Source organism: Phlebotomus papatasi, chromosome 1, assembly GCF_024763615.1.
Source record: "Phlebotomus papatasi isolate M1 chromosome 1, Ppap_2.1, whole genome shotgun sequence".
Lineage (NCBI taxonomy): Eukaryota > Metazoa > Arthropoda > Insecta > Diptera > Psychodidae > Phlebotomus > Phlebotomus papatasi.
The window spans coordinates 52,998,231-53,011,322 of record NC_077222.1 but is presented as its reverse complement, the minus strand read 5'-3'; the positions used below and the strand labels follow the sequence as shown (position 1 = coordinate 53,011,322).

The window sequence follows — 13,092 nt, the reverse complement described above, 5'->3', positions numbered from 1 at the left end:
CCCAGCCTCATCCTCCTCCACAAATCTTCAACTCCGCAGAAACAGTTGTGCGAAAAGTCATCTGATTTGCATCAGAAAATTTTCTCATCTACGTCTTTTACTCATTTGGGCGATTTAGGGAAGAAAATACCAGTTTTTTTCTTGTCCAGGACAATCCCGGAAGATAAGTGTTTACTTAGGAAAGGCAGAGAATCAGTGACAAATGGGAATTGATCAGGACACGCCTTCAAAATCGAATTTATCTGTGAAATTGCTTGCGGATGTATTTGCCGAAATTGATCCTCATGTCCAGATTGAATCTTTCGAGGAGGCTCAAGGCTCCAGACGTGGTGATAACTACACGGCAGCTCTCTTTCGTATCCATGTGAAGGGATTCGTGCTGCCGGATGGGAATACAGCCAAGAGGAGCAAATGGGATTGCTCACTAATCTGCAAGAGACTTCCAGACAGTCAAGCAAGACGAGATGCCTATCGAAGTGAAGCGCTCTTCCGAAATGAGGTAAATGTCTCAAATCTCTGGAAAAGTGCCCAAAAGCATCCCCATATAATCGTATTAAAACCATCGTCTGTATACTTCCCACTCAACTGTGAAAAGTGAAGCTTTAATGAGCTTAAAGTTCATTTTTTAGCAGTAAAAAATATATTTCACAAATCTGACAACGTTACAATGATCTGAAGGATTTTACTGCTTCCAAAGAACTCTCCTTATTCGCCAAATTTGTCCAAATCGATTTATAAATAGCAAAAACATTTAACTTTTCTTCCAATGACTCATTTCCACTTTTTTCCTTATTAGAAAGAAAAAACTTTTATTGAAATAGAATTCTTCCTGGAAATTACTGACATACCTGAGTAATTTCCCCATAGAAAATTCTTCCACTTGCCACCACTCTTAAATTCTTTCAGGTTCGCTTCTATACGAAGATCGTGAGGGAATTATTGTCATTCCAGCAGCGCAAGACAAGAGAGTCATTTAGCGCAATCCCAAGATGCTATTTTGCACGCAGTGATCTTCTGATTTTGGAAGATCTCTGTGCCAAAGACTATCAGATGCCAAATCGTCAGGAGGGACTTTCGCTGCAGCAAACTGAGAGTGTTCTCGTGGAATTGGCGCGTTTTCATGCACTCAGTTTGGCCTACAAGGCTGAACATCCGAAGGATTTTGAAGCACTAACGGCCAGCATAGAGGAGGGAATCTTTGCAGCCACGAACCTGGATTGGTTTCGCAATTACTATCGCCGTCTTACACGTAGTGCAGTTGAAATGGTGAGTAAATTCAATCCAAGGGGCAGTTAATATGCTTGGAAATGGTCTAATTGAGAATTTTTCATATAAATTAGGGAAATTTCAAAGATTTATAACAAAAAAGGTACATCGTCATTTTTATTTTCTGGAGAAAATCCTTGTGCATCTCTTGCATCAAATATTAAAAAAAAAAAAACCTTGAACATATCTGAAAATTATTTTCTCCGACAAAACTCTATAAGAATTGTTAAATTAACTCCTTAAAATCGGCAAATAAACGAGAGGATGTGCAAAGAAGTATAAGAAAAATTCTACTGAACAACCAATCATTTTGTTTTTTGTATTAAAGTTTATTTAGTTTTGTTAATCACTCAAAAAGTCAGTCAAAACAGCTTAACTCATTCATAACTTTACAAAACATAAAAAAAAAGAATTTATTGAAAACTGAGAAAACTTTTAAATTTTTTTTAACATAATATAAAACATAAAAGGGGTGGCAAGGCGTCTGAAACTTTACGAGTTTACGAGCTGCTCGAACTCCCGATTTCCCGAACTCTACCTTATATTATTTTCCGGAAATTTTTTGGATACATATAGAGTAAGTGTGCCAAATTCCGGCCAGCTTGCAATTTCGGCCACCTTTTTTGTTCCTTGAATTTCCATGAATTTTTAGTTTTTACATACTCTAGAGAGAGATTATACAATGCAAAAGAATAACAAAAAATGTAACTTCGACAAACGAGATGACGTGAAAAAGATATTGGAATAATTCCCGAAGGGCAAGGAACTATGAGAATGAAGGTGGCCGAAATAGGGCACCAAAGCTATCTCTACATTTTTATTCATTTTAAAATGTAATTAAGAATTATTTTAAAGTAAATAAAGACGTTAAACTTTCTACAAAGTTCTAAGCAACACTCCTTAAGTAGAAGGAATGAAAAAAAATCTATTAAAGATGTTACATTTCAAACTTGAGACTTTGGCGCTTGCATGCACTATGCCGAAATTTGGCACACTTACCCTAAGATTAATGTCGATTTAAATTTGTCCATAAATCATCATAAAACCATTTTGTAGTTGAAAATTATTCAAGAAGAGGGTACTTTAAAAAAATCATAAACATTTATAGACCAAACCGGGTGAAAAATAAGCATTTTGACCTTAAATGATTGAAGATGGCAATTTAATCGGTGAAAAGTGTTGGTGGATTAATGTTCAGTAGGACTAACTATAAAACATATCCTAAAAAGATTTTGTAGTTTTTAAAGTAATGACGTTAAAATATAACTAATATTCATAGTTTTTTTTAAATATAGTTATTTAATCCTTTAAAGTTATTTATTAGGTGAGATTCTTAACAATCTCACCTACTATAATCCTAACAAAATTTCATGTCTTCCGATCACGCTCAAACTTGGCCAAAATGTGTTTCGCCACTTCCTGATCACGAATATATGGGGGGCTAAGTTACGTTCCCGGCCGGCCGGCCGGCCGTCCGGCCGCTCTTTGGAGCTTAATAGCTCCTAAACTAAAAAAGATATCGACTTGCGGTTTTCGGCAAAGGTTAAATATCGTATGAAAATTGCAACATGGTGCATTGACCCCCCACCCCCCACCCCTCCTTCCGCCATTTTGAAGACTCCCCTTTTTTTGTTTTCTCAATAGCTCCGGCCCTATGGCATCGAGCGGGCTCAAATTTTAGTATGTTATAGCTGGGCCTTAGAGCTTTCCATCAATACCAAACTTAAGGTCCCCCGACCCCCCTGACCCGAGCTATAAGGGTCCAAAAAAATTTTCTTAAAATGGCCATAACTCCGGTTCTAATTGTCAGAATTTAAAAAATGAGGGCTTTTTGGAAAGCTCTCGTGAAATGCCACTTCCTCTTCTAACATCGGAAGTTCATAAAACCACCGCTAGGGGCGCTATTATTAAAAAGAAAATTTTTAAATCTTAAAAGTTAAATAACTCAAAAATTCCTTATGCGATCGGGCTGAAATTTTAGTATGTTGTAGCCGTTGATTATACCTATCAAACAAAAAAACCTTAAGTCGATCCATAACCCCTGACCCGAGCTATAAGGGGTCAAAGTTCGAACATTGACCGGCCTCTATCTCCGGTTCTAATTAACATATCGACATAAATTTTACCTTTTTGGTTTCGTCTCGATGAGCACTTTCAGATGGAAGTTCAAAAAGTCACTACAGGTGGCGCTGTGATAGCGTCAAATTTCACAACATTCAAAAAATCATATCTCCGGTTCTATGTGACCGATTTTGATGAATGAGGGCTTAAACGAAAGATCTCACCAAATGCTACAACTTTCTAGAATATTTGAACTTCGTGGGACCAACACCAGGGGCGCCACAGTCGAAAAACCAATTTCAATATCACATAACCTCAATTATCTCGACTGTCGCTGAACCGATTTTGATGATTACTTCGACATAATTGTAGAGCACATTTGTCTCTACATTTCGTCCATACATCATTTTCCACTCAGACTACGCTATCACTCCGATTTTGCCGTTTAAGTGTGAAAAAATTGATTTTTCCCATAATAACGCTTTGAAATCACTCAGATGCCAATTTGACTGCCTCTACTCCACCAAGACACTTAAAATAGGGTTTTAAATGGAAAGTCCCACAGAATACAACAATTCTTTGATATAGTTGAAGTTCAACAAATGACTACTTGGGGCACTCTGATGGATGAAAAAACGAGTTAAGAAACAAAAAACCTCGATTATCTTGGCTTCTGAGTAATCGATGAGATCATGTTCTATGAGAAAATTATAGAGAACATTCTGGTCTACATTTCACCCATATATCACTTTTCTGTCAGTTCATCCAAATCCTTGATATTTTGGTTTAAATACAAAATTTGTATAATTTCACGAATTTTATTCAAGATAACTGAATGGCGTCTCCCAACTTCAGCTCTAAATCGAATTTGCATGCACTCCGAGTTAGCTCACGTTAAGAATCTCACCTACATAAGCCGGTTAGGATTATCTGTCCCTTTATTTTACCCTTTACATTTACTAGCCGAAAATCAACAATAAAAATTAATCCGATAATTTTTTTTGTAGTGCAGTTAGCGCATTGCCAAAAGGCTATTCGCGCTTTCTAAATGGAGATGAGATCTCCGGAAACTTAAAGTTAAAATTATTTAAATATTTAATGAAATTTAATGAAACGTAATTAATCTTAGAAAGTCCAACAGAGTCCGAATCGTTGAATTTTTTGCCTCTATGAATGATAGGAATAAAAATAGCCCAAAAATTTTAAATAATTTTTTTGCCGATACCATTGAATGACATTTCATTTTCACTCTAAAGGCTTCTAAACACTATGGAGCAATTTCTTTAAAAAATGCCTTTTTAAAGAAAATGTCTCCTGTAAACAGAAACGTCAATTTTTTTTTAAAAAAAGGGTAATTTTTGACGAAAATGGCTTCTAGTGTACTGAGAAAAAAAGAGGGTGCGATTAACTTTTTTTCCTCGTAACTTTAACACTTTTTAGGTGTAAAAATATATCAACATTTTTTAATGTTAAATTTACATCTTTTTAAGGGTAAAATTAACATGGAATAGGATAACTTACTTAATACACCTAAAAAGCATAATATTTACACCGATTTCGGATCAATACTACAGGGTAAAATAAACATTTCCGCAATGTTATTTTAACTTTTTCGGATTTCTCTCAGTATAGATACCTTAATGAAGAAAATACTATGTACCTACAGTTACTGTACTTTCAAGTGTCAAGAGGTTTTTTGGTTATTGCTTAAAAAAATTGGAAGTTTAAAAAATAATAAAAATCATTCATCAGTGCAGTAATTTGAAAATTCATCACTTTTGCGCTTAAATATTTATACATAGCGAATAGCTGAAGATTTGCCAAAAATGTGTTAAATTGCTATAATCTTATACTTTACGATTACGTACAAACATTAGAAAGGAATTACTTCAGGTTTGTAGTCAGGAAAAATAATTTTCTTTATGGATCACGCACGGGTGACCCAATCGTCTTTAAAGGATTAACTGTTAAATGTTTATATTTTTAATGGGATCTTGGTTACAATAAGCCGATAGGATTCAGACGATTCAGACCTATATCAAGGGTAAGGAGGGGATCAAAAAAAAATCATTATATGAATTGAGTGCCAGAGTATATCGTCGGTTCCGAAGAAGACTATTGTAAGTCCAAAATGTAAACTTTACAGGAAAGAGGTTTAAAGTTTGACAGCTAAAATTTATTTTCATTAATTTCACTGCAATTAGTATACGTTCAGCTTTTGAAATTATTTTATCATACTTACGCATTGAATATCTTTTAGTTAACACTACTTTTAAATTAATTATAGCAAAATTGTGGGCGAAAAACTCACACGCTGATTTTAAGTTTTTTTCTTGTAACTTTTGCAGGAATATCTTAATCAACATAAAATTTTGTGGGGATATAGATCTAAGGTTTCTGCATCCAATGATACCATCTTTTTATACTATTGTAAGTAGACTTAGGGCCTAAATTGACTCAGGCTGATCCTCGAGAATATTTAGCCTATAAAATTTGGCAGTAAAGGATTAGATAAAGGAAATTTATGCTAAGGACTTCTAATCGATGATCCTGAGCCCTTAGTGTATGAAAATTTGGGATAAATCTTTACTGTCAAATTTTATAGGCTAAATATTCTCGAGGATCAGCCTGAGTCTATTTGGGCCCTTACAATAGTCTTCTTCGGAACCGACGATATATTATGCAAAAATGTTACAGTTTTAACTAATGTATTTTATAACAAAATCTTGAAAACGTCACTAAAGCGGTATTCAGACCAGAGGTTTAGCCTAGTTTCCGAAGGTCTCAAAATCCTAAACAGCGTGCAATTTTATTGTTTTTCAATAACCTAACTAATAGGTTACTTATGTTTAATAATCCAATCTTAAATTAATTTTTTCCAAAAAATCGTAATTGATAAGAAATTAGAGGAGTTAAGCTGGCTAAGCCTTAGGTCTGAAGTCCGCATTATGTACGTGTACAAGGGTTTGAAAAGCTTAAAATTACGGAAAATCTTTAAAACAAAACTAAGGTAAAACTAAATGCACAAAGTTTGTAAAATTAATCAAAAAATCGTTTAAAAAGTATTGAAATTGCCATTGTAGCTATGGGTTGTATGTGTACTCTGCTCTCTTGGTACAGTTTCGATCAAAAAAAATTAGCATAATCTTACATGATAAATTTTTTTAGTTAGTTATTCAAGAAGTGATTATAAGCTACCTTTTTAAAGAAAAGATACCAAAAGTAGTTTCAATTCTTCATTGAAACTCCAGTCGGAAGTTATTTATTGTCTTTTTTATTTAAAATTCGACATTAATCCATTTCCACGATCTCAAATCTCAAATTATTAAGTAAAGACGAGAAAATTCCTACGAAAAATCTCTAAAATCTGAAATACTTCCAAATAGGGTTTTCTTAATAGAAATTGGATTAGGAATATGAATTAAATTGTGTAAAGCTTCAAATTTTTCTCATAATCTCGATTAAACTGATGAATTTCGTAAGCTGAAATACATCAAGCGGACTTTTTATTGAAGATAATTCCGTAAAATGCTCTTTTCAAGTCTCAAAAGCTTTTAAATTTAAGTTTTTTTTTCAAAAATTAACCAAAAATTCAATGCTTAACTAATTTTAATTATTTCGGGGCAGATGTAGGAAGCTTTAAAGATTCCCTACAAGCTTTTCTAAAACGAAATTTTACGCTTTTTTTGAGAAAAGATGGCCAAAAGGCCAAAGGTTTCCTCAAAGTCATCGCATAAATCCATTAGAAGTTTTGATGTAAGATTTTATGTGATGCTTCTTTAAAAAATCACCATAAATCCACTTTTAATCCAAATTGTATGATTTTGGGCTTTTTGGAAAAATCATTAGATTCAACAAATGAGCTCCCAAGCCAATAAAAGTGCTTTTTTAGTAAAAAAAAAAAAATGTCTTTAAAGCGGTCTTCAGACTAGAGGTTTAGCCCGTTTAGCCCATTTCCAGAAGGTTTCAAAATCCTAAATAACGAGCAATTTCATTGCTATTTGAAAGCCTAATAGGTCATTTGTCTTTAATAAATCCAATCCCAAGTTATTGTTTTTCCAAAAATCGTGATTGATAAGAAATTAGAGAAGTTAAGCCATTTGGCTAAGCTTTAGGTCTGAAGCCCGTATAAGATAAGGTTAATCAACGGTCATGAAATGATCAAAATACGATTGCAACAAAAATAATTGAAACGCCTTTTTAAAATTACTAAATCTCGGCAGAATTTAATTTGCAAACGCTACAGAGATAAAGATTTTAGTTGATGAGGGTTATATAGTGCTTCAGATCCTTCAGATTGATCCCTTTCAGATGGACAGAAAATTTGCAATAGCTCAGACCTCTCCATCCTGAAACTGCTCCACATTGCTCATATATAGTTAGTAAATTATCTAAAAAAAAAATACAATAATCTTCTTTTTCTTTCCCAGGTTAGCCAGAGCTTCAAAAACGGCGAAGATGGGTGCTTGTATGTTCAGAGATTGCGTGACTTTGTGGACACTGACGCATTCTTCATGAGGATGGTGGATCTGGTGCGTGGATCCAGTGATTTATCAGTTATTTGCCACGGAGACTGTTGGACTAACAATTTCCTGTACCGCTACGGGACCGATCGCAAGACTGTTAGTGATGTGTGCCTGGTGGACTTTCAGCTGATCCGATGTGGCTCTCTGACTCTGGATATTGCCAATCTCATTTTCTGCTGCACAGATCACGCACTGCGGAAGGAGCACCTGCAAGATCTGCTGAAGTTATATGGGGAGGAGCTGGCAAAGGCTCTAAAGAAATTCGGAAGCTATCCCAGCTTCTGTGGAAGCTGCGAGGAAGAGCTCATGGATAAGTAAGTCGAGAGAGAAATTCGCAATATTGCAATATTTCATGGCTAATTCCCTCCACAGAATCCATGCGGAATTCAAGAAATACGCGCGCTTTGGATTGGGTCTGGCCATGGATATTCTGCCCATCAGCACGTGCTCAGCTGACCAGGCACCGGATCTGTATGTCTTGCCAACGGAGGACACCAGTAATTCTGCTCCTGAACTCAATGTGCCACCCAATGAGCTCTGTCGGCAGAAAATGAGAGAGATTGTTGTGGATCTCGTGGACAATGGGCTTCTCTAAAAGCCGTTTCTAGTGCATAGTCGGTTGGCATTCGACAATAAATAATAATACCACTGCTAACAATTCATAAAATGAATAAAAAAAAGCAAATTAATGAAAAAAAAAATTGTGTCAGAAGTGGGATTCGAACCCACGCCCTCAATTGAGGACCAGAACGCCCCGAACCCATTTGTATGGGTAAGATTGCTCTTGAGTCTGGCGCCTTAGACCGCTCGGCCATCCTGACATGCTGTTTCCTCTGACCAACTTTCTATAGCTTCTACACTGACTTCATACACTCTCAGTCATTATCATTCAATTTTCTCTCCATTGTACGTCTATTAATAGATAACTATATCATTTGAGTGAACAGAGAAAATACCTCGAATGAACTATTTTTCAATTTGTCGCACATTCAGAGTTTATCTCTTTTTAACACGCAAATTGCGTAATTATGCTTTTGGATTGATACAGCATGAATATTTCTATAGATATATTTTTATTCCCTCATCTTTTGGTTCCATTTAGCATGTTTTGTTCAATATTTTAGGTTTTTCTGAATTTTTCTATTGTGAATTGCAAGAATGGAACACGTGGTCGTTAAGGGGTGCGTCATTTCAGAAAATGGAGGGTATACCATTACTGCTAGAAAAATACAGAAATGCGTCAGGAATATTTTGCGTTAATAAAGAAAAGTTTTTTTTTGTACGTCAATTAAAAAAATATAAGAGCATAAAGTAAGACTGATTTAAAAGACACCAAAATTTCAGGAAAATTCAATTTGGGTTTTGTGAGCCGTCGTCAAATATTTAAAAAATGATATACGAAAAAAAGCTCAAATGTTTTCTATAAATTATTTTAAAAAAAATCTTAATTCGGTGTTTCAATAGTCTAGATATTTGAGGTTACGTACTGTAAAACTCTGATTATTACACTAAAACACAAGGGGTAATTCATATTGAGAAACCTTTGTCAATTGTCCGAGAAACCCACTCTTTGCATCGCGAAACCCGAGAAACCAGAAACTTTTGTCAGAAAAAATGAAAATGAGTTACCCCTTGTTAAAACATTACAAATAGTGATTCCAACAACAGTTACCGGACCGGCTACCAAAAAATGTTTGGCCTATTGTGCCTTATATCAAAGACGGTTTTAAAAACGGGTTTTGGAGATGAAACCAGTTTTAAACTGTATTTTTGAAAAAAAAAAAGATTTCTAAACTAGATGATAATAATGTAACGGTGTTAAATCTTACATTAAAGTTTAAGTCGTGAAAATTTGCTCAAAATCCAAAAATCTTATTTGAATTTTGAAACCTGTTTTTAACCAGTAACCGGTTTTACAGTCCTTGAAAACCGGTTATTCGTCTATTCTAAAACCCGATTACTTGAAATCAATTGTATTGTAAATGCAACAAAATGGGGTTTGAGAGAAAAGTGACGTTAAATATAATCTTAAGTATTGCCGTACGTGATGCTTAATTCTAAAGTGTCTTTGATACAATGCTCACTATCGAAAATAAACCTTACAACATTTTATTAATGCCCTGGAGAGTATGCTAAATGATAAAGGTGCAGCTAATAAGTTAAAATTTTAAAATATATCTGGTGAATGTCTTGCACCACTCATCGTTATCATTGGAGCAATTAGGTTACCATTGAATTTTCTGCAAATTTGAAATTTAAAGCTTCATAAAAACATCTCTATTTAATGTTATGAAAAAGTAATTTTATCAAGATATTTAATTTTCTCTGTTTCAGGGAAACAAATTACAGTAGAATCTCTCAAATTCGAGGACTAGAGAGGTATAAAATGACCTTTGACGAGAGAGTTAAAAATTTTGGGTCAGATAATATAATTTTTTTGAGTTTTTAGAGCAAAACATAACTTTAGATTTAGATAGCCGTATGAAAAAAATTTGGATCCGGTGATCCAATCGTCGTTAAAGGGTTTAATCAAACGGACGTACATTCTCACAAACCTTACTGATGACGTATTTCCTTTTTATTTCATACATTTCTAATTTGTGTATATATATTGAGGAAGCAACAGAAAAAATATAGTTGGTAATTCTCTATAACACATTTTTTTAGCAACCTCACATTGGACATTTTGAATTCAACAATCGTTCGATTTTGAGAGACTTTGGTTTGAGACCTTTACTGTAGTTGATAAATTTCCTGTGATTTATAAAATAGTAATACCAAAAATCGGAGTTGAAGACTGAAGAGGCACTACTACTATTTTTTTATTTTTATTTTAAAAATAAATATTTATTACCGTAGACTCTTACTCAATCTTTGCTTTTTCAATCGGGCCACTTTCTAATTTGCGTGGCTGTCATTCCAAAAAACTTTGTAGACAATTTTCAAGTTAGCGGTTAAATTTGTGTTTTAAAGCAAATATCTTCAAATTTGCAATGATTTCATTAAATTTTATATATATTTTTTATCATTGAGGTTTTTATGAGATTTTTAATTACTATGGACATTATGAATATGTAATTTTTTTATGGGTTATGTAGGTGAACAAAAAATCGATGGATTTGAAACAATTTTATGCCCGCACTTTTCGATAATTCAGATTACATTTTGTCCCATATGCCTAATTTGAGAGTATACTGTAATTCAGAATCCAAAAAAGAATTCAGTGTTATTTTTTTACTGCTCGAACTCCACGGAGAGAGCAGTATATATAATCCCTCGATTTTTTCACCTCCTCAAAATTTTCACCTTCCACCCCCCGGAGACCACTTTTGTCAACAAATCTTCATGTTTCATACGATTTCTGAGAAATGTCGTTACGTTGTTTGTCCGTCTGTCCATCCGAGTGTCGCCAGCTCTAGAGGCCAAACGATTAGAGATAGCGACTTGGTACCTTCGTGGGACCCCCCATAAGTCGACCCAAAACTTAATTTTTCTTTCATTTTTGTATATGTTTTAAAGATTATCCAGGCGTACATTTCGCCCTTATACGACAATACCGTTGAATCATTCCTAATAACGGTTTCTCAAGGTCAAAGGTTAAAAAGACGCTAAAGAGCGCATTTATCAAGCGAATGGGGTCATGTTTAGGTTCGTTGGAAAGGTCTTGGAATTTCTTATAAAACTGAACCGGTTCCAATCGGTTCTGAACCGCAGTGTATAACCGATAACTAATTTCTATCCAAAAATCAATTCTATTTACTTTTAAAACAATTTTGGATGATCTTTTGAATGATTTATGAATCGGTTCAAATCGGTTGAGAACCGGTGAATGATAAATGATGCGAAAGTACTTTTGAGGTAATGGTATCTAAGTCACGCGTTCGAGCATTTCGCAAAAACAAAAAACAAAATAAAATTTATCTTATATAAATAAATTACTGTAGGATGAAGAATTGTTATAATTAGCACTGAAATGACAAGTAGGCGATTTTTTTCATCTCGTCTCAAACGTGAAATGAAAATGTATAAATATTTTAAAGATAAATACATCAACTGAATCTTCGAACCCCAAAGAGAATAATGCAAAAGAGAACATTTCGTCAGTTAAATCAGTATTTGTCGTAACTTCCTTTTAACAACTTTTCAGGAGACGAAATTTTCAGTTCAACATTATTTTTCTTAAAAATGAGCCCCGAATGCGATACTTTTGAGTCAAAATAATGAAAGTGGCACTAATAAACTGTAAGTTAACTCGAGAAAATCTTTGTAAAATGATTTAAGAGCTGCAATATTGAGAAATATGTTAGAAGAAACACAATAATATTTTATCGTAACTTCCATCATTTATAAAGCCGTAACTTCCAATGTATGGAGATTGTGGAAGTTACGACAATTTTCTAAAATGCATTATATCAATTTGAATTATTCTAGTGATAATAAGCGCCATTATTTGACTAAATTAATCAATTAAACTCTTATCTCTGTCCCTAAAAGCTTTTATTTTCATAAATTTTTTTGAATAAATTTTGTGCGCCACGTCGCTTGTTTTGTATTGAATTAATAACAGATGGGTAGGGAATTTTTTTCACTTTTTTCTCGCAAATATTGAATTAAAATGATTTCATGTTACACTATTCGCACTGTCTTTCGATATTTGGAAGAATTTATAAACGTTTTATTGAGAAATATTGCAATTTTACTGCAAATTATAAGCCACGCAAGTAAGCAAAAGAAGGCAAATGCTGATTATTGAAAATTTTGTATGGAAATTTGTCGTAACTTCCCCAAAAATGGAAGTTACGACAAATTCTGATAATTTTTTGTTAATTAAGGGCACTTACGATAATTTTTGTTTAAAATAATTTTTATTAGGCTTATAAAAGTTTCTTTTTCACAAGTGCGTTTAATAAACAAAATTACGATTATTCCAAATATGTATATATCTCAAAATCCCAAGAATGAAGTTACGATAAATGCTGATTTAACTGACAATTTATTAAAAATTTGCATTTATTTTAGAAAATCTGAGAAAATTCACTGAGGTTTTTCCTGTATATTTTTACAAATTACAAATTCAACTGCAAAAACATAACTGAAATTTTGTAGTATCACATTCATTCATAAGCAAGTTCATGGTCATAGAAATCTTGAGAACCGCAAAGATCTGAAAATTCGCATTTTATAGAGGAATTGAATATATTATGCTTTTGTGTTTTTTTAAAGTTATTTTTATCGTTTT

The 13,092-nt window shown here is 33.7% G+C and overlaps 1 protein-coding gene and 1 non-coding gene across 2 annotated transcripts; one reads left to right on the top strand and one right to left on the bottom strand.

Annotated features, from left to right (window-relative positions):
- Positions 1-22: 22 nt before the first annotated feature.
- LOC129806351 (uncharacterized) lies at positions 23-8,554 on the top strand. Its single transcript, XM_055854907.1, has 4 exons — positions 23-499; positions 907-1,266; positions 7,758-8,167; positions 8,226-8,554. The coding sequence occupies exons 1-4, from the start codon at positions 203-205 to the stop codon at positions 8,446-8,448; spliced, it is 1,290 nt and encodes a 429-aa protein (XP_055710882.1). The 5' UTR covers positions 23-202; the 3' UTR covers positions 8,449-8,554.
- A 3-nt stretch (positions 8,555-8,557) lies between these two features.
- On the bottom strand, positions 8,558-8,674 carry Trnal-caa (transfer RNA leucine (anticodon CAA)). The gene is made up of 2 exons: positions 8,637-8,674; positions 8,558-8,603 (listed from the first exon to the last, which is right to left on the bottom strand). It is a non-coding gene; the product is annotated as a tRNA-Leu (tRNA).
- Between the last annotated feature and the right edge of the window lie 4,418 nt (positions 8,675-13,092).